Source organism: Rhineura floridana, chromosome 6, assembly GCF_030035675.1.
Source record: "Rhineura floridana isolate rRhiFlo1 chromosome 6, rRhiFlo1.hap2, whole genome shotgun sequence".
In the NCBI taxonomy this organism is placed as follows: domain Eukaryota; kingdom Metazoa; phylum Chordata; class Lepidosauria; order Squamata; family Rhineuridae; genus Rhineura; species Rhineura floridana.
The window spans coordinates 157,871,261-157,893,213 of NC_084485.1; the positions used below are offsets into that span (position 1 = coordinate 157,871,261).

Consider the following 21,953-nt stretch of genomic DNA (forward strand, 5'->3'; position numbering starts at 1 on the left):
GTGGGAGGATACTATAATTGAGTATACCTGGTCCACAGGGTTGTTATTATTGGTGTTCCTTAATGTCTTTCAACAGAACTGTTGTACTGTATGCACATATCTTTGCTTATAAGCTCTCTCTTTACTAATACTCTAACCTTTGAACCAGAGGGCCTGTATGCTATCCAGTGCTGGGGAATTAGATACAAATGTTCTGGGGTGATGAGAGGTATTTAACATGGCCCAAGATTGGCAAAGGGGCCGCTGCTTCAGCAATTCCACCATTCTCATGTTGCATAGATCACAAAAGAAGATCAGAAGCCTCATGAGATAATTCTCACTTTCTATATCCCACCTCTTCTAAGCTTAAAGGGGCCAACTGTGGGTGCCTTACTTAGGAGTCCCCAAAATATTATATGACACTATACTTTCTTTTCAGCCAAAACACTGTGGGAGCCAGGAACTTTCCTGAGGCATCTCTCTTTTTCAATAACCTTTCTGTTAGTTGCTACCAAATATTACTCAATGTAAATTTTTTAAAACTTAAAATTGTATTTTTTAAGGGAAAAACCATGCTTTCAGAAACAAAATTAGTATTATGACAGTAATAATGCTACTTATTAATTCTTCCAGTCTCATCCTTCAGAAGGCTTATAGATATAAAGCCCAGCATTACCATCCTCACCCTTTGTAATATATAAATAAATGACTTTGAACTTCTCAGGTTTAGGCCATTCCTGTTGTATAACTCAGAAAGAGAGTCCACTTTTCAAGAGCCCTACAGCACACCCTGTGCCTGTTTTTACTCAGAAGCAAATCCAACTGTGTTCTGTTGGTCTTACTCAAGTGCGTGTAGGATTGGAGACTGACTTTTCTTCCAACTGCCTTGAGCTGTCTGCATATCTAATAGCTTTTATGTAACTACAGTGTCCCATTACACAATTGGTCAAGTCTGCTTCCCCCCCCCAATATTGAGCTACACATAAATTTGTTGTTATTAACAAATGAAAAGACCTTTGTAAATATAATATTACATATCCTTCTAACCACCATTCAACATTAATTCTGGGAATAAAATAGTCTTTCCCTACATACTTTCTAGTAGGCCTCATTATGTTGCGTGTTTTTTACATATACATTGAATCTACATATGTTATATATCATTTATTCAGCAATCTTGCCTTTAACTTCCCTGAGAGAAGCACTTAAAGAAAGGGTAACATTTTCCCATCACATATCTATTCATTCTGTTTCTAAGTCCTTCTTTTTAATGTATCTAGCAATAAACACTTGTACAGTTCTGAAATCCAGCCTTTACAATCGATTACTGTGCAACACTCAGAGCATACTCAGAGTAAATCCTGTTGAGTTCACTGGGATTTCATACCTGGTGTGTATGTGACAGCTTAAATGTATGTATAATAATGAGTTTTATTTAAATTAGCTGAACCTAGTTCCCACTGAAATTTACTTACACATGACTAACTTATCCCATTAATTTCAAAGGGACATAAGTGCAACTACCTTACTCTGAATCTGGTCCATTGTATTTATGGATTGCCCCTCCACTAAAAACAGTGCTGAGGGTGATGTACACTCTTGGCAGTGGCTGCCTGTCCTCCATGTGTGACACAGGCTCATCAGTGGCTTACGTATATGCCCTGTCATTCTGCTGTCTTCAGTTAGGGTATGGTAGAGGTTATTCTGTTTCTCCCTAGTGCTGGGCCAAAGTATTCAGCCCATAGCTCTTCATCACTTTGGGGGTGGGGGGGAGGTAATCAGACATGGAGGGTAAAATGGTTGGCATGGCTGGATTTTATTAATTTTTAATGGGGGCAGGATCTTAGCATTACAAGCCAAGCAACAGAGAGTTTTTCGTTTCTTTCATATATCTATCTATCACTTTACTGCAGTTATCAGCTTGGTGCCATTCTTCATTTGCCATGGAGCTGCCAATTAGAACAATGTAGCATCATCCAGGGCATTATTGATATCCTTTAAAAAAGAAGAAGAAGCTTGCCTAACACTATGTCATGATATGGCAAGATTCCCATTGGATCATTCTGTGACAAATGCCACTGGGCTAATAGCTCCACAGCCACATGTGGTAGCCCCGTAGCTCTCTTTTTCTTTCCTTTTTGTAAAAGAAAGAAGGAAAATTCTCTGCCACATTGTTTTAGAATGGTAAACTTCCCCTATCATAGAAAATAATTAGGAATCCGCTCCCAAAAGTTGTTGAAAAGGGCCTCTACTTTCATGGGGAACAAATGGCCCCGTGAAAGAAGTGGTATTTGACCCAACAATAGTCCTCTCTCCTCCCCTCAGGGCTAGATGGTTCTTCAGTAGCCTTGTGGTTGGCAGCTGGAGGACGGAGGGGCTGCCTCAGCTTGACCACTGGGAGCTGGGAGCAGGCAACTCACCAGACTGATTCTTATCTGTGGGAGTCTACTAAGCAGCCCACAACAGCCAGTGTGGTGTAATGGTTAGGGTGTTGGACTATGACCTGGGAGACCAGGGTTTGAAACCCCACTCAGCCATGAAGCTCATTGGGTGACCTTGGGCCAGTTACTGCCTCTCAGCCTAACTTACCTCACAGGGTTGTTATGAGGATCAAAAGGGCAGGGGAGAACCATGTATGCCACCTTGAGCTCTTTGGAGGAAAGGTGTGTATAAATGTAATAAACAAACTAATATTAGAGATGGGGGAATTGTCTGGGTCATATCAATGCAGACTGCAGGTGTGTAGTTTAAATGCTGCTCCATACAAAAATGGAAAAAAAACCCACCTTTGTACATAAAAAACTACATGTTAGGGGAAGGAATGGTGTAGCCTAGCCTTTTCCCCTCACATGCCACTTTTCTGTGTGCAGGGATTTTTGTGCACATGAAAGTGCGTTCATAATATGAAAACCAACTGTAGCCCAAATGCAGATGTGAGAAAAATACCTTAATCTTTTACTTTATTAAAAATATGTGTGGACATGGCAAACCTTCTGACTTACAAATTATAGGGGTTTCATTTGTTTAGTTTTGCATATAAATTTGCATATGTTATAAATTTTCCCTAATCAATAACTCTGAAAATGTGTCTAATCAGCAATCTGTTCTTGTACACATTTCTCTCTTGATGCAGAATGAAAAGCAAATATAACATTAATGCACAGATATATACACTAGAGAAATTAATGATCAACAAAGCAATCAACAGAGAGTTGTGTGGAGTGTAGCGCTAAGTCAAGGTCTTATCAGCACAAGGATTACCACTAGAACAATGGGACTTTACCCCTCTCCTCCCCCCATGTACCTCCAAAATCTCTATGGGTTCCCCCAACCCTCCAGAGTAGATTTGGGGAGGGTTCGGGATGCACGTGGGGAAAGGAGAGTGGAGGAAGTCTCATTGCATTAGTGGGTAATCCTTGCTGTGCCGGGATGACTTAGTGAAAAAAATGGAAATTGACTGCCTTCAAGTCGATTCCAACTTATGGTGACCCTATGAATAGGGTTTTCATGGTAAGCGGTATTCAGAGCTGGTTTACCATTGCCTTCCTCAGAGGCTGAGAGGCAGTGATTGGCCCAAGGTCACCAGGTGAGCTTCATGACTGTGGGGATTCGAACCCTGGTCTCCCAGGTTGTAGTCCAATACCTTAACCACTACACCACATTGAAAACCATTCAAATATTTCCATTTCCCCTGTGTTATAAGTGATTCTTGAGTCAGATTTGAAAGTCTTTGGGGAAACAAAGGGAAGCTAAGAAGAGGTTCATTAAGTCTTGTTAAATTTTTAAGGTCGCTTCTGCACATTTCTACCATTTGTCAAACAAGGATTGTTACAAAATGCTTACAAATGCTAAGTGAGAACAATAAAAAGTATAATGTAATTTGACCATTAGTTGTGCTATATAAATAATGGGAGTATGAGTGATAAAGTGTCAGTGGTGTACATTCTGCTTTAGAGACAAACCGACAAATCCTTGCATTTAGGAACTAAAACATTTAAGTGACCAGTTTAGATGATATCTGTGAATAGAACTGAGCCAAATTTTATCAAAATGTTTTCTGAGAAAATTTCTCAGATTTTTTTTCTTACCTGCTTTGCCCCTCCCCTGAGAAAAGAAAGCCACTTTGCATAATTTTCTCCAAGTATTCTCCACTCTTTTGTTCTGGCACCTGCCATTTTCCACCCACAATGCCCCAGAATGATGGTAGGTCAAGGGCATTGTGGAGAATGAAACTGGTGGTTAGGCTGCCAGGACAGTTGCTGCTGCTGTCACTTCCAGAACGGGGGTGGAGGGGAGGAGGGAGAAAAGGAACCGGAACCAGCTGACCAAGCGTCAAGGCGAGTTAAGCAGCAGAGCGAGTTCGGCAGCAGGGCGAGGAGGCCAGGGCCCCCCACTCTGCCCGTCTGTTCCCTGACCTCAACTAAACCGCAGTCTCCAACCCATTGACGTAATAAACCTTAAACAAAACTATGCAGGTAAGAAGCCAGCAGGGGTGTGGGGGCTTTCCAGTGTTTTGCACTGCCTGCAGCATGTACGACTATCTGCCTGTTGGACAGAAGTCGTGGGTGTGCTCTCGGTGCAATGAGCTCCTGGCTCTCCGGGAACGACTTCATTTCCTTGAGGCCAAGGTGGCGGACCTGGAAAAGCTGAGAGAGGCAGAGAGGTGTGTGGAGGAGGCCTTCAGGGACGTTATAGCTGTGTCCCACTCCAATGATGATAGCTCTCCTGCTATCATGGAGAACGATGGTCTCGGGGAAGGAGAGCATCCAGCTGAGGAAGAGGGAAACGATCCCTTAGAAGGGACCCATTCCTTGGGGGATGAGCAGCTATCCTCTCGTGCCGAGGATATATCTCCGGGGGGTGGAGGGATCCTTGTAGTGGGTGATTCGATCATTAGGAACATAGACAGTGGGGTGTGTGATGGGCGTGTAGACCGCAAGGTGTTTTGCCTGCCTGGTGCGAAGGTTGCGGATATCACCCGTCGTTTAGATAGTTTGGTAGACAGTGCTGGGAAGGAGTCAGTGGTCGTGGTGCACGTTGACACCAACGACATGGGGAAATGCAGCTGTGAGGTCCTGTCAGGCCCAGGATGTGACTCAGGAACCAGACCAGCGGTTGTAGTTAATTCGTGTTTTATTAGGGTAATGTCCAAACAAAGACTGCATTTTCTCATGAAGCAATACAGGGATACAGGTCCTGCGGCATTGGGAGAAAGTTGACAGAGCAAGGGACTTCTTCCCGCCTGTTCTTTAAGAAGGGGCCAAACGGGCGCGCAATCTTTCGCTCCTCCTTAACTGCCCCTCAAGTACTGCCCGCCTTCCCCCCCTTCTCTCCTGTCTTTTCAGCTGTCTGCGTGTGCACGGTGAGGGGGGAAGCATCACCCCCTCCTCTTCTGAAGTTTCCGATTCCAGGATGGGGGATAGGGGAGGGGCTGATGGTAAACTGCCTCCCCGCTTTTCGGCTGTGAGCAGCCCTCCCTCTTCCCCCTCTTGCTCTGAGCCTGAAAGAGGGGGAGGCGTGAGAATGTCCAGGGAGGGCTCAGGCTCTCTGTTGCTAAGCGACCTTATCACTGGCAGTTCCTCTGTTTCATCTTCGCTCCAAAGGGGGGAAGTTCCTCCCCCTTCCCTCTGCCATCCATCCGAATACTCTTCTCCCAACTCTCCGGGATCCAGCTCCCCGGGATTGGGACCCCAGCTCTACCTTCCGACAGGTCCTGGAAGCAAAATTTAGGTTGCTAGGTAGGATGCTGAAAGCCAGGACCTCCAAGGTGGCTTTCTCTGAAATGCTACCAGTTCCACGCACAGGACCAGCCAGACAGGCCCAGCTTCGCAGTCTCAATGCGTGGATGAGACGATGGTGTCGGGTGGAAGGGTTCGGATTTGTTAGGCACTGGGGAACATTTTGGGACAAGCCGGGCCTGTACAAAAGGGACGGGCTCCACTTGAACCAGAATGGAACCAGACTGCTGGCACTTAAAATTAAAAAGGTAGCAGAGCAGCTTTTAAACTGACTGAGGGGGGAAACCCGACAGGAGCTGAGAAAGGTCCGGTTCGGAATAAACCTCCCCCCTGGGATAAAAACCAAAGAAATGATGAAATTTTAAAAGGGGTAGGCCTAGAAGTAGGCATTGTCAGAGCAGGGGCACAGGATATAAATTCAGAAGGGCAAAATTACCACAGGCCTAACCACAAGTGCCAAAGACACTTGAAGAGAGACACTGCTTACAAGTGCCTGTACGCTAATGCTAGGAGCCTGCGAACCAAGATGGGAGAACTGGAGTGCTTGGTCTTAGAGGAGAGCATTGATATAGTGAGCATAACGGAGACCTGGTGGAATGGAGAAAACCAGTGGGATACGGTTATCCCTGGATATAAACTATATCGGAAGGACAGCGAAGGACGTATTGGTGGCGGAGTCGCTCTATACGTGAAAGAAGGCATTGAATCCAGCAAGCTGGAAACCCCAAAAGAGGCGGACTCCTCCACAGAATCGTTGTGGGTGGTGATACCGTGCCCCAGGAGGGACTTAATACTGGGAACGATCTATCGTGCCCCTGATCAAAATGCTCAGGGAGACCTTGAGATGAGATATGAAATTGAGGAAGCATCCAAACTAGGAAATGTGGTAGTAATGGGTGACTTCAACTACCCGGACATAGACTGGCTGCATATGTGTTCCAGTCATGACAAAGAAGCAAAGTTTCTAGATATTCTAAATGACTATTCCCTAGATCAGTTGGTCATGGAACCGACCAGAGGGACGGCAACCCTGGACTTAATCCTCAGTGGGGACCGGGACCTGGTGCGAGATGTAAGTGTTGTTGAACTGATTGGGAGCAGTGACCACAGTGCTATTAAATTAAACATACATGTGACTGGCCAATTGCCAAGAAAATCCAACACGGTCACATTTGACTTCAAAAGAGGAAACTTCACAAAAATGAGGGGATTGGTAAAAAGAAAGCTGAAAAACAAAGTCCAGAGGGTCACATCACTCGAAAATGCTTGGAAGTTGTTTACAAACACTATATTAGAAGCTCAACTGGAGTGCATACCGCAGATCAGAAAAGGTACCGCCAGGGCCAAGAAGATGCCAGCATGGTTAACGAGCAAAGTCAAGGAAGCTCTTAGAGGCAAAAAGTCTTCCTTCAGAAAATGGAAGTCTTGTCCGAATGAAGAAAATAAAAAAGAACACAAACTCTGGCAAAGGAAATGCAAGAAGACAATAAGGGATGCTAAAAAAGAATTTGAGGAGCACATTGCTAAGAACATAAAAACCAACAACAAAAAATTCTATAAATACATTCAAAGCAGGAGACCATCTAGGGAGACAATTGGACCCTTGGATGATAAGGGAGTCAAAGGTGTACTAAAGAACGATAAGGAGATTGCAGAGAAGCTAAATGAATTCTTTGCATCTGTCTTCACAGTGGAAGATATAGGGCAGATCCCTGAACCCGAACTAACATTTGCAGGAAGGCATTCTGAGGAACTGAGACAAATAGTGGTAACGAGAGAGGAAGTTCTAAGCTTAATGGACAATATAAAAACTGACAAATCACCAGGCCCGGATGGCATCCACCCGAGAGTTCTCAAAGAACTCAAAGGTGAAATTGCTGATCTCCTAACTAAAATATGTAACTTGTCCCTTGGGTCCTCCTCCGTGCCTGAGGACTGGAAAGTGGCAAATGTAACGCCAATCTTCAAAAAGGGATCCAGAGGGGATCCCGGAAATTACAGGCCAGTTAGCTTAACTTCTGTCCCTGGGAAACTGGTAGAAAGTATTATTAAAGCTAGATTAACTAAGCACATAGAAGAACAAGCCTTACTGAAGCAGAGCCAGCATGGCTTCTGCAAGGGAAAGTCCTGTCTCAGTAACCTATTAGAATTCTTTGAGAGTGTCAACAAGCATATAGATAGAGGTGATCCAGTGGACATAGTGTACTTAGACTTTCAAAAAGCGTTTGACAAGGTACCTCACCAAAGGCTTCTGAGGAAGCTTAGCAGTCATGGAATAAGAGGAGAGGTCCTCTTGTGGATAAGGGATTGGTTAAGAAGCAGAAAGCAGAGAGTAGGAATAAATGGACAGTTCTTCCAATGGAGGGCTGGAGAAAGTGGAGTCCCTCAAGGATCGGTATTGGGACCTGTACTTTTCAACTTGTTCATTAATGACCTAGAATTAGGAGTGAGCAGTGAAGTGGCCAAGTTTGCTGACGACACTAAATTGTTCAGGGTTGTTAAAACAAAAAGGGATTGCGAAGAGCTCCAAAAAGACCTCTCCAAACTGAGTGAATGGGCGGAAAAATGGCAAATGCAATTCAATATAAACAAGTGTAAAATTATGCATATTGGAGCAAACAATCTGAATTTCACATATACGCTCATGGGGTCTGAACTGGCGGTGACCGACCAGGAGAGAGACCTCGGGGTTGTAGTGGACAGCACGATGAAAATGTCGACCCAGTGTGCGGCAGCTGTGAAAAAGGCAAATTCCATGCTAGCAATAATTAGGAAAGGTATTGAAAATAAAACAGCCGATATCATAATGCCCTTGTATAAATCTATGATGCGGCCACATTTGGAATACTGTGTACAGTTCCTGTCGCCTCATCTCAAAAAGGATATTATAGAGTTGGAAAAGGTTCAGAAGAGGGCAACCAGAATGATCAAGGGGATGGAGCGACTCCCTTACGAGGAAAGGTTGCAGCATTTGGGGCTTTTTAGTTTAGAGAAAAGGCGGGTCAGAGGAGACATGATAGAAGTGTATAAAATTATGCATGGCATTGAGAAAGTGGATAGAGAAAAGTTCTTCTCCCTCTCTCATAATACTAGAACTCGTGGACATTCAAAGAAGCTGAATGTTGGAAGATTCAGGACAGACAAAAGGAAGTACTTCTTTACTCAGCGCATAGTTAAACTATGGAATTTGCTCCCACAAGATGCAGTAATGGCCACCAGCTTGGATGGCTTTAAAAGAAGATTAGACAAATTCATGGAGGACAGGGCTATCAATGGCTACTAGTCATGATGGCTGTGCTGTGCCACCCTAGTCAGAGGCAGCATGCTTCTGAAAACCAGTTGCCGGAAGCCTCAGGAGGGGAGAGTGTTCTTGCACTCGGGTCCTGCTTGCGGGCTTCCCCCAGGCACCTGGTTGGCCACTGTGAGAACAGGATGCTGGACTAGATGGGCCACTGGCCTGATCCAGCAGGCTCTTCTTATGTTCTTATGTTCTTAAAAAATAAAGAACGTGTGCTCCTGTCATTACTTTTAGCGAGCCCTGCCCCTGAGAAACTGTCTGAGAATTTCTCTCTTCCACCCTGGAGAAATATGTTGAAATGGCCCCCTCAATGTCTCTGTTCACAAATAGGAAGGAGACGTTTTAGAGGCCATTCTCTCACAGCTGCCTGTACCTTACAGTTTGGCTCAGAAGCCCTATTGAGGTGCTCATCAGTAAAGGAAATTAGATTGGCGAGTACATAGACAAGGGCATTCTCAGTGGTGTTCCCACAATTGTGGAATGCAATTCCATCGACATTAGACTAGCTCTGTCACTCGTGGGTTTTAAATGGATCCTATAGACCTACCTCTTTAACAGCACATTTTAGCAACTAATTTGATCAGAGGTACAAAACTACTATTTTTGCCAGATTTTGATAATTTTATATTATCTTGGATTAGTCTACACTTGGCCTTAGGCAATTTGTGAAATAACTGAGGTTTTTGTAGTGTTTTATAAGGTGTTAAATTGTATTTTATTGTATGATGTATGTTGTATGGCTTATACATTGCTTTGGGAAGACTTTTTCTTGAAAAGTGATATGTGAATTTATTAAATAGATGCATAAAAATAAGCTCTAGTCTGAATAGTTTCCTAATGGCTGTTCTCTCCCCCTCCCACCTTTTATTATTTTTATTGAGAGGCAGCATTGGAGGTTGCACTTAAGAATAGAGGAAGCAGCTGCGTAGCTCTTTCCTTCTCTCTCTTTTATCCACTCAAAAATCCGCTTCCCTATATCTTTTCCTTAAAACAGTCCCTGTGTTTTTCTCCTGGCTGGCTGGCTAGGGGAACAGCATGAAGAGGGTGATTTTGAGCAGGAAATGGAGGGAAGGTAAATGTAGTCCAGACCAGTGAAACTGGTAGCTTCCCACAGGTGTTTTTTCATTTTTGTTTTTGATTTTTAAAAGCAGAAAATAGGCCATGTGTTGCCTAGCTTGGCCCTACATGTTAGGAGCTGGGGACAGTAGAGGGAGTGAATGCGGGAGAGGGGAGAAGAGAGGCCAGGGGAAAAAGTGATAGTTCTGATCAAATGCAGTTTCTTCCATTCTGTCTTAGTTTGAGATGAGGATTAACACCAATGGTTTATAGCACGGGAGGGGGGAGCATGGTGTAAAGACATACCAGCTGCAAAGTATAAAAGTGGGCTGTGCTTGTTCTTTCAGGCGCACGCTAGGGATGGGATCTACTTGTTGGTGCCGGTTCAATTGCATTCCATTGAACTAGCAGGTGGTTCTATTTTTCTGCTATCCTTTGCTTTTACCATTCTGATTTTTCCCCCTCCTGAGAAAGAATGATATTGTTAACAATGTTTTCCTTTTGGAATGGAAATAAAAGCGGCATTCCCTCTGCCCAGTGTCCACCCACCCAATCCTCCTTCCTTCCCCTTCTCCTCTTCCTGAATGGTATTCTTCCTGCAAGCCCTGGGAGAAAGCGAGAGATTGCTTTAAGGCAAAGCAAAGACACAGGGTGGTCAGTTTATTGTTGGCAAATTAATACAGGCTGGTCAATTTCACCTTAGCAAAGCAAAGGTACAGGCTTGTCAGTTTATCATTAGCAAAGCTAACACAAAGGCTTGTCAGCTTTACCTTAGCAAAACAAAGACATAGGCATGTCTGTCAGTTTAATGTTATCAAAGGAAACACATAGGATGGCAAATTTCACATTATCAAAGCAAAGACACAGGCTACAAAGCAAAGACACAGGCTTGCCAGTTTAATGTTAGCAAAGCAAACACACAGGGTGGTTAGTTTCACATTAGCAAAGCAAAGTTGGATGTGTGTATGTTTGTTTTTAAATCCAGCAATGGGGAAAGCTGGGGAAACTTGCAGCATTTAGGATGGGTTCACAAACATAATGAACCAGTGGACTATTGGGAAGTCCAGTACCAAGTTCAAGTTTAGCGAAATTCTTACCCATACCTAGCACACACACACACCAACCCAAATTGTGCAGTTGGAATATGATTGTGTCTCGATATATTTCCATAATGTGGTCTGCTTCAGTGATTCTGATTTGGAAAAAAAACTGGATATTTAATGGCAAGGAGTGGGATGGCACAAGGGGCCTAAGGAAGGCAAGGACATTAACAGGTGACTGTTAAAATGTACTCCAGGAAATGATGTTTCAGAACCTTCAGAAGCACACTGTGAAGTGTTTGCAAGGCACTTCAAAGGTACAGTTGCTTGTCTCCAGAGCAATCTTGACACCTCATCCACATTTACCGTAGTTGCCAGTAAGTTGCCCAGTAGACTGTCTGTTGCAGCTTCTTGGGACCAGTTTCAGTTGATTTGACCTGATGACATGGACAAGGTGCTTGCGACACTGTGGCCAGCGACATGTCTTCTCGACACTTGCCCTTGGCTTATTAAAGCTTGCTGAATGGGTATGACCAAATATATCGAGGATGTCTTTGTTTGAGGGAGTGGTCCCAACCACCCTGAAAGAGGCTCATTGGTTTGTGACAACTGCAGCCTGGTCATAAATACTCTCTTTTTAGGGAAGGTGATGAAAGGGGTTGTGGCACAGCAATTGCAAGTACTCTTGGATGAAACAGGTTATCTTGACTCGTTCCAAATTGGGTTCAGGCCTGGTTATGGGACTGAATTGGCCTTGGTTGCTCTGATGGCGACCCTTTATCGGGAGAAGGACGAAGGAGGCGACCCTATTATTCTTACTTGATCTCTCAATGGTTTTTGATATCATTGACCATGATATCCTTCTGAACCAATTTGGTGAGATGGATATCGGAGGCACTGTATGACAGTAGTTCCAATCCTATCTCCAGGTCATACCAATCCTATCTCTGGGGTCAGTTTCAGAAAACAGCATAGGATGGTTGTCTTCCACCACCTTAGCAGTTGTGCTGTGGAGTGCCACTGGTACCATCTTGTCCCCAATGCTGTTTAACATCCATATGAAGCTATTGGGAGAGGTCATTAGGAGATTTTGGGAGAGGTGTCAGCAGTACAGTGATGATACTCAGCTCTATTTCCTGGTAACATCCAAATTGGGAGAGGTCATGCAAGTCCTGGACCAGTGCCTGGATTTTGTGGTGGGCTGGATGGGGCCAGTAAATTGAGTCTGAATCCTAGCAAGACAGAGGCCCTGTTGGTAGGTGGTTCCCGGGTGTCGTAAAACTTATAGGGGTTCTCTTGGGTAGAGAAAAGACCAAACAAGTAGCGGCAAGTCCAAGGCTTTATTCACAACTACTGTAGTAGGGCAAACACATACATTACACAACAATGGGTGAAGCATGAGTTGCGCCCCCCCTTTTCTGCTTCCCCTTTTTATATGTTTTTGCAGATCACAAAGGCTTACACAGAGAGGCGCACACAAAGGCTTATCTAACCAGGCAGGAAGGAATGTGCAGAACAAGACACAAGACATACACAGTTGCGTATGTGAATGTAGCTTGCAGGTCTCCTGTTGTCCTGGGATACGGCCTTGATTTTATCTATTTTATGACATTCTCTTTCACTTTTACTACACGGGTCTGGATAATTGGTCATTTGCCTGCTTTGGATGGGGTTGTATTCACTCTGAAAAAGCAGGTTTGTAGTCTGGGGTGCTCCTGGATCCATCTTTGTTGCTAGAGACCCATGATGACCCTAGTGGCTAGGAGTACCTTTTACCAGCTTTGGCTGGTAAGACAGCTGTGGCTGTTTCTGGACCCAGATAGCCTGACCACTTTTGTCCATTCAGTGGTAACCTCCAGGCTGGATTACTGTAATGTGCTCTATGTGAGGCTTCCTTTGAGGTTGGCCTGGAAGCTGCAGCTAGTGCAAAATGTGGCAGCATGACTACTTACTGGGGCAGGATATCACCAACATGTTATCCCGCTACTGAAAGAATTGCACTGGCTGCCCATTAGGGTACCAGGCTAAGTTCAAGGTGCTGGTTTTGGTGTATAAAGCCCTCTTCAGTTTGGAACCAGGATACTTGAAAGATTGTCGTAACCCTTATATACTCAGTCGATCACTGCGCTCTGCAAGTGAGGCCTCCTGCAGATACCATCTCATCAGGGGATGATTCCACACAACATAGGAAGCGGACCTTTAGTGTATTGGCATCTATCCTTTGGAATTCCCTCCTTAATATTAGACAGTTGCTGTCTCTGTTGTCTTTCTGGCGCCTACTGAAGATCTTTCTCTTTCAACAAGCCTTTTAAGTAGACTTTATCCCAGTCTGCATTTGGGTTGGAATGGTTTCTAAGGTGTTTCTGAAGACACTTTAAAAGATTTTTTAAAAAGACTTTGTAAGATGTTTTGTTTTAAAGATGTTTTTAGTCTTTTATCACTTGTTTGCTGCCCTGGGCTCCTTCTTAATAATAAATGATAATAATAATAATAATAAATAATAAATGAATAAATTGCTTGAATGGTAAAAAAGAGATCCATTTCTGATCTGAAATGAATTAGTAAGGGCCCACCCTGGGTGTTGGAGCCAGGTTGCAAGCAGCTGTATCAGAATCTGGAGGTTCAGAGAGGAAGCTGGGAAGCCGTTGGGACCTGCAATGAACAGAGGGGCACTGCTTTGAAAACCAGGCCTAAGGCAAGCCAGGGTTCTAGGAGGTATACTAGGCCCAACCAGTCCAGAGGCTGCATGCATACCATCTTTCAATTGCAGAGAGCAAAGTTGCACAGTTCTCTCCTTTCATTCCTTTGCCTGAAGAGAGCCCTGAGGCCTGGATGCGCACACTCTATGCTCCCACACCAGGCTAGCCCCTAGCCCAACACTCCCAACTCTCCTTTTTCAAATCCCCAATCCTTTGAAAGTGGAGCTTGAGCAAGGTTGGCTGGATCAAACGGAACTGAAAAATGTGAGTTTCAGCACCAGTGTGTATATTTTAATTGCTGATCAGCTTAAGGATGCTAAGTTTAGACTGAGAAATGGCTGTTGACTCACAGCGGAGGGTAAGGTGCACCAATTCTGGCTGTCAGGTGCCTGGTGTGCGTAACGCCCCCTCCAGGCAGGCAGGCAGGCATATGTGCATTGCCCATGATCTATGTTTAGTAACTTTTCTTCTTGTTTGTCTCCAGCATCCTCGCCACAGCAGGGACACATTTCAACACCCATGTGGACCTGCGGACGCTGCGGGCGGTGCGAGTGCTCAGACCCTTGAAGCTTGTCTCAGGCATTCCTAGTAAGCATCTGGTTTCTCCCTCTCCCCTCCCCTCCCCTCCCGCTTCCTTGCTGAGCAGTATTGGTGTTTGCAGTGTGAATGCTTAATATCCTGTGGTGTGTTCACAGAAGTACTTTATCACGGCTAGGGGAATTGCTGCAGGAGATGTGCACATCAGTCCTGGGTTCACTTTTTAGGCCCTCTCTGATGTTAAATGTGGGGTGATTACTAATAATAGAATTGCCGTTCCTTAGGAACCTGAGACTTGGGGAAAGGCTTGGTGGGCCAGAAGGTAAAGGCTGGCTATGCCTGCTGGTTCAGGAGTGAAGTCTGATGGGCGTGAGAATGGAGCATATAGTGAGAATGGATGCTCTCGATCAGGCCTGGCTGTGAAGATACCGAGGAGGAGATGCTGGAGAAGGAGGCTACGACTCCCGGGCAAGCTGAAAATACCCTAGCAAATGGCTATCTGTCATGGGTTAGAGGGTCCATGTAACTTCTTGTGAATCGTTTGTGTGTATCGCCCTGTCAAGTGGTGAGAACAATTTTACCACACCTTGAACCACTTGATCAGAAATCTGTGGAAGCAGGGGAGTGCCATAGCTGGTGGTCAAGACACTACCACTAGCCCCAGTGGGCTGAGGGAGGCAACATAGGCTCCTACTGGGAGGAAGGGCAGGATAGAAATCTAATAAACAAACAAATAAATAAATAAAAACATGGGGAAGGCAGGTGGGCAGCCAGCAAGTGAGTGAGTGAGTAAACTCATGCAGTTTGCTAATAGCTCCATCTTCTCTCTCTCTCTTTTAAAAAAAAAAGTTTTCATGGGGGCCAGTTGAATTCCATAATCTACACAACCACTGCTGAGCCAGCATTCTGCATGACGAGCTGAGGATTGTATAGCTGCCCATGTTATTTTTCTCTTACCTGCTTTGCTTCCCCCAGACTTTAGTACTGTAGTAGTCAGATTTCCAAATACCTTTTGTGTAATTGCTTCAGCCTATATTGCAGGGGTGAGGAACTTTTTTGCCCAGCAGGCCAGATCTTTATTTTCCCTCACCCCTCGGGTCAGTTTTGATGGGTGGGGCCACCCACCTGTCAATCATCTGCCGTTCTTTCCTGTGGCACATTCCCCATAGAGAACACTCTGGTGAAGCAGTACCCAGCAGAATTGAACCCTCTGCCAACCAGCGGATGAGCAGAGGGTTCAATCCTGCTGGTTTTAGGGGGTCTGCTTTGCCAGTGTGTTCCCCGCAGGGAATTAAACCCTACTAATCAGCTGATGTCACTCAGTGATGTCAGCTGATGGGCCGGGGTGTGTGATTTGGTGGAAATGGCCTTGTGGGCCAACGTTGACCCCCTGGTGGACCAAGATTAGCCCCTGGGCCGGAGGTCCACCCCCTGCTATATTGAGTTCACATTGTAGTGGCTCCTCTTTTTTCTTCTCTTCCCTCCAAGGCTTTCTCATAGCAGAAGAATATTGTACTGACTGGATCTAGCAATGGCATTTTTTAAAAAAATTGAATGTTCTCCTTTTCTCTTCATCAAGGTTTGCAGATTGTGCTCAAATCCATCATGAAGGCAATGGTGCCTCTCCTCCAGATAGGCCTCCTCCTTTTTTTTGCTATCCTGATGTTTGCCATCATTGGCCTGGAATTCTATAGCGGAAAGCTGCACCGGGCTTGCTATGTGAACAGTTCAGGTGAGGAATGTTGCATGTCCCTTTTACTTTTCTGGCTTAATTCTAGCCCTGGCAGTCAAAATGCAGCCAAAGTAGAAGCAAAAAGCCACCAGGAATTTTCAGTATGGCCATCAAGGCAGTGATTTACTCCACGGAGGAAGACTGTGCCATGTGGCCACGCCTGTAGCTACAATGCCTGTTCTGTGGCTTCACTTGCAACCACGGCTAGCAGAGACCAATCTGAGAACCACTGAGACCAGAGGAAGCCCAATTCCTCTTGGTGCTTGAGGAAGAAATAACCTCTCCTCTGTTGTATACTCTATACAGCGATAAACTAAATAATAATGGACTATTTGCTACCCTTTAATAATTCCCCTATGCATTCTGAGGTGGGCTACCTCATCCAGCCTAATGGTAGGGCCAGCCTTGAACATTAGACCCAATTCTTATAGCGGTAACAAATTTGTGCCAGGATTGGCTGCTAGAAGGGGATTGTATGATCACTCATACAACGACGACAACAAAAACCCTCACCCTGCCCCCAATTTAAAAAGCTGGCATGTCAGAGGAAGGCTGGGCTAGAACCCATCTGCCTGTCATCACAGTTTTCTGTGGAGTGATTTTTTTAAAATGAAAGAGCATTTAAGCATGTGAACCCCCACCTGCAGTCTGCAGCCCAAACACAGGTTTGAGAACATGAGAACAAAGTCACTGGAAGTGCTTGAGGTGATACATGGACAGTAAAAGCCATTGGTGTTCATGAGTTTTCATTCTGAAAGTCCCTTCCTGTCTACCTATCTCTTCCCCAACCCCAAAGGCTGAAGGACGATAACAAAAGAAAAATGTCTAGCAAAGGGGAATAAAAGTTCATTACATTAAAATCTTGGGAAAAGTCTTTACATTTTGCTGAACACGTGCACACACCCTTTGAATGTTTGTGCCAGATTTCCCAATGGCAAAATGACCGCACAGGAGAGGGTTTGATTTGTTTGGGGAGTTGTTGGGTTTTTAACAGCCGGGTAAATGGCTGCTTGCATGGCAACACTGAAACTAAACATTAATTTAATTGTTTCATGAAGAAGGGAAAAGGGAGGGGAAGATCCTGAGTTCTTAAAACACCCCCCCTTCAGCAGTACACAATGCAAATCAGAACCTTGTGGAAAATCAAATCGCTACCAGATGGGATCTGTGGCTGTAAGATGCAGTGTTTCTATGGCAAGGTATGGGAACTGATATTTTAAATGCATAGATTCAGAAGCATAAATCACTTGCACTACTGAATCCCCATATTTTATGTGGTGTGTGTGCGCAATATAGAATCTGCAACACTCAAGCTGTGGAGAGATGTAGGGTGGAGCTAAATGGATAGTTGTTGACTCAGTTCTAAATGGAACCCATTGAATTCTGTGGAGAAAGTAAATGGATTGCATTTGAGGGACTATGTGAGAAGGGGCAATTCTTACTCTCCCCCCCAAGGAACTGGGGGTCTCTAGGATCAGTTTTAACCCACCCACCCCAACAGTATTCTTAAGTATGTTTGTCTGCCATTCTTCCCTGTGTCAAAAGTAAAGCACTGTACTTGGGGACAGTGCCACAACAGGAGCCAAGTCTGATGCTGGGGAGGCATGGAGAGGATGCTGTGTGTATCTTTGTGCTGGCTTCACAGAAAGATATTGCGCTGCCATTGGGATTCTTGTAGAACAAGTCACAAAGTTGTGATGGAGCTTCATCAAGTAAGCTGTTAAGCAAAACAAAAGGGGGGGGGAATAAGTGCCTTCTCCTTTTGTTCTCCCCCCCCCAATATATTGCCTGATGAAACATTTTGGAGAACTTGAAAGCTTGTTCACAACATTGTGACATTTTGGTTGGTCATAATCCAAGTGTTATGATATGGTAACTTTGAGATTCTTTTCTTATGGACCTATATAGCTATATTTTATTTTTGTGTTGAAATATAAGGTCTCTCTGTGCCTCCCTCCCATCACAATTATGTTGGTTATGCTAGTTTGAAACTGTGTGTATAAGTGGGACAGACTAGCCTTGCTTATGGTAGGACATGTCCTCCAGAGTTTTTCTTAAGTACACCCGCTTGGGATGGTGTTTGGCTGTCACTACTTTGCATGCCACCTCAAGTGTGGTGATTAAGAGGTGTGGGCAATTCATTTGTCCCAATCCATATATATATAAAATCATGTCAGAATTGGCCCAAGCTGCTGGGAGCAAGACAATGTGTTGATCTCATAATTTTTAGTCTTAGAAGGGATAGGTGGGATGTCAGGGGACCTAATTTGAGGGCTGTGTAATGACCTGGTTCCCATAGGATGTCTTCATTGTTGTCCTGTGTGAACTGAGAGTGTGTCCTCAAACACACTGAACATTCCCTTATGACTGAGAGCTGCAAGGATAATGGAGTATAAATCCAACATTATTTATCTTCTCAATGAGGAATCTCTAGTAGCCAGAGCTGGGTTTAGATTTTGGGGACCTCTTGGCAACATGCAGCCTTGTGGGCCCCACACAGTACACCATCACCACCAGAAGTGAGGGCTCCTCCACTTCCCTCTACCTTCCCTCTCTGGATAGAGGGAAGGTGGTACCTCTAGCTTGCTGCTGTTGATCACTCACCAGAGAGGGAAGCTCCTGCTGCTAGCAAGAGTAGATGCCATCAAGGAAGATGGGCAAGCAGTGGCACAGTTGTTCTGCTCCTAGCCACCATGGTTGTTTGTCTCTAAGGGGCAGTGGTGACTCGAATCAGCTGTAGCCATGGCTTGCTTACCTATCCTTTCCCTCAGCAGCTCCTCCTCCTAATGACCATTACTGCTCTCTTGCTGGTCAGAAGCAAACAGCTGTAGCAACACTTAAGAGTTGCTGCTTCCTCCCATCTGCTTCAGGAAGATGGGGAGTTCCCATCATAAGTGGTGGCGCACACATGCCAATGGAGGGAGGGTGAACAGATGGGGCCAATCTCATCTCTGCTTCTGCCGTTCACACAGGGGTAGTATGCACTGCTATAGGTGGATCACGGCATGGTGGTGAGCTCTTCCACAGTACAGGGGTCTGCACAACTGCCTGATGATGCCTACTTCTGACGCTGGCCCAGCTGGTAACTGTCTAAGGAATCACGGCATTCCCTAGAACACAGTTTGCAAGCTGGTGTAATAAAGCTCCTTGCTTTATTTGTACTCTTCTTGGTGAATGTCTTTGTCTCCTTGATTCACCTGTATCCTCTTGGTTTAATCTGTGTGTGATTACAGGTGAATTACAAGAGCTGGACCCACCTCGTCCCTGTGGGGTGCAGGGATGCCCGGCAGGTTACGAGTGCAGAGACTGGATTGGTCCCAACGATGGGATCACTCAGTTTGACAACATCCTCTTTGCTGTGTTGACTGTCTTCCAGTGCATTACCATGGAAGGATGGACTACAGTGCTGTACAATGTGAGTAAAACCTGCAAAGAAGGACTCTGATGTCCTGGTGGGAAGAAGAGGGTGACATGCACACTGGCTGGGTACAACAACAACAACAACATTTTATTGCAGTCAACTACCTGGTGGTAATTTAGATCTTCAACTTAACCTACATTTTGATGTCTTCTGTTTGCCGTTCTTGCAGTGTTTTCATTTCATTCCTTTTCACATCCTACGTAGCATAGGTATTGCCCAGTTCACCTGGCCCAGTGTATGTCCACTGCAAGTTAGCTTGTTTCCGTTTTGCATCTGTTCCTGTCGGTGTTCCTATATTAAAGTGCATAATGTATGTGAATTGTGGGATTTTGATACACCTTCAGGCATTATTGTGACAAGTAAGCTGAGGCAGCAGCGTTTCCTTGTCCGTTAAAACATATTTTTTGATACAATAGCATAATGTTAAACTACATGTGCATCCCCCAAGTGTTGTCAGTATGGACAGCAGGCTTGTGTATACTCACTTGCGTGGTTGCCTGCAGTGAATAAGAATTACCTCCAGATGGCTAGGTGGAAAAACTTGTAAGTTGGAATAATTTATTTGTTTTTTCTTGCTGTCACTTTGCATGTGTGGGTGGGCAGAGTAGTTTTTTGTTTTTTTGCAGAGTAATAACTTTTTCTTTTTAGAGAGGTTAAACCTTTTCCTTTGCTTTCTTGAGGAAGGGATCACTGACCACGGTGTGTATATTTGTCTCCCTTTCAGCATTGGTAAACAGATTTTGTATGCTTTTGGATTTTAAAAACCTGCATAACATGTTGCACCAGAGGCAACACACGAACAGAATGAATATGTATGCACACCATGAGAAGGTATACTTCTCTCATACCACTGTTCTCTTTTTCCCCACCGGAGGACCATGGGACAGGGCGAAGTCTGCTGGAGATAGGCCAGAGTTTGACAGGACAGGGAGAAGGTAGTAGGTAATGGGAATCTTCAGCTGGACAAAAATAGGTTGGTGATGAAGATAACTAAGGGAAAAAGTTTGCAGGACATAATCTGCAGAACCTCAAACAGCTCTTACACTGACAACTTGCTTGGACTGCAAGAACCAGACTGAGCAGGTCCTGGCTGATGAATCCCTGACTCCCTTTAGTGAGGCACAGCCTGTTAGAATGTGTATGCTCTAGCTTGGAACCTAGCACTCGTTCAGTGCTCTGTAGTTTCTTTGTGAGCACTCAGGCGAGGTAGACTGTGTAAATGTGGAGTCTGGGGCAGTTGGTGGGGATAACTCCACAGGGAGCTACAGCTGCCTGCTCAGATAGATTGGGGTGCTGGCCCCTTAATTTGTGTCTGGTATTGCACTTTCTTCTCTAGTCTTATCCTCTCCAGATGTATGCTGCTGGAGCCTCAGGTCTGTGTGGTGTTTTCTAAGCTACATCTTCTTCCCTATTGATAGCTGGGTCCGTGCTGCATTCAGGTACAATGATGGCACCTCCTCTAAATCAGCCTTATGTTTGTTGGGCAGTGTCATGACACCAAGTCTATTAGATAACTACTGTCAGTCTGCACAGCCTTATTCAGCTCCAAGACACTGTTGCAGTGTTCCACTGTTCTTCTTACATCTGTTGCTGCTGCTACTGAAGAGGAATAAAAATAGAATTGGCCGAACACCTGCATTTGGGCAGGGTTTCCCCCTCCCTTCTCTACCGGTACCATATGGCATGATCTGTAAACCCATGCAGCTGCTGTCATAACATCGGCCATGCGGGAACTAGCAAGGTATACAAGTTAGTAACAGAGATTAGGGTCCTGACAATGCAAGACTGCTGAGGGCAGGCACAGTTGGTAATTATCTAAAATAAGGCTTCTCACTATTCCCATCAAACTCTTCCTGTTCCTTCCCATCTCTTCCTCCCTCCCCCTCCCCCCTGCCATGAACTGCTATAGTATGTGTATTGAAGTGAAATAATTCCATTATAAGTACATGGCACAACTCCTATAGGAGTCTAATCATGTAAGTATGCTTAAAGGCTTGGCAGACTCCCACGGGTGAGGTAGGCAGCAAGGAAGAACATTGCTCTTAATAATGGTGCTGAACTGCAGGCGTGGTGGCTGTGCTCCCCCTGTTGGGAAGGAGCAGAGCAGCCATGCACTTGAATTGGTGCCTTACCCTTTCTGCTGGGAAACAAAGCCCTTGTTCCTTAGTTCCTGCTGTCTGTGCTACCGCAAATAGCTACAAATGCTGGCCATCAACACCTCAGCACGGTTACTGGAGAGAATAATTATTAGTGTTTGTCTCTGAGAGATGGTGAGATTTGTGCTCCTCTCTCAGGAGATTATAAAGTTATTTGATGCATCCAGTTCAAAGCTAGAACTGAAATGAATGTAAAAAAATGAATTCATTTCCTTGCTTATTTTTTTAAAATCTATTTCTTTTTCAGTCTATGTCCCCTAAAAAGCCTTATGATAATGAGGGCAGCAGTGGTTAGGA

The 21,953-nt window shown here is 44.8% G+C and overlaps 1 protein-coding gene across 1 annotated transcript in view; it reads left to right on the forward strand.

Annotated features, from left to right (window-relative positions):
- Positions 1 to 21,953, forward strand: part of CACNA1E (calcium voltage-gated channel subunit alpha1 E) — a 683,463-nt gene that overhangs the window by 368,313 nt on the left and 293,197 nt on the right. Inside the window, exons 6-8 of the mRNA XM_061634264.1 lie at positions 14,295 to 14,398; positions 15,927 to 16,079; positions 19,313 to 19,494. Of these exons, the coding sequence (XP_061490248.1) occupies positions 14,295 to 14,398; positions 15,927 to 16,079; positions 19,313 to 19,494 (439 nt within the window). The remainder of the gene's footprint in view (positions 1 to 14,294; positions 14,399 to 15,926; positions 16,080 to 19,312; positions 19,495 to 21,953) is intronic.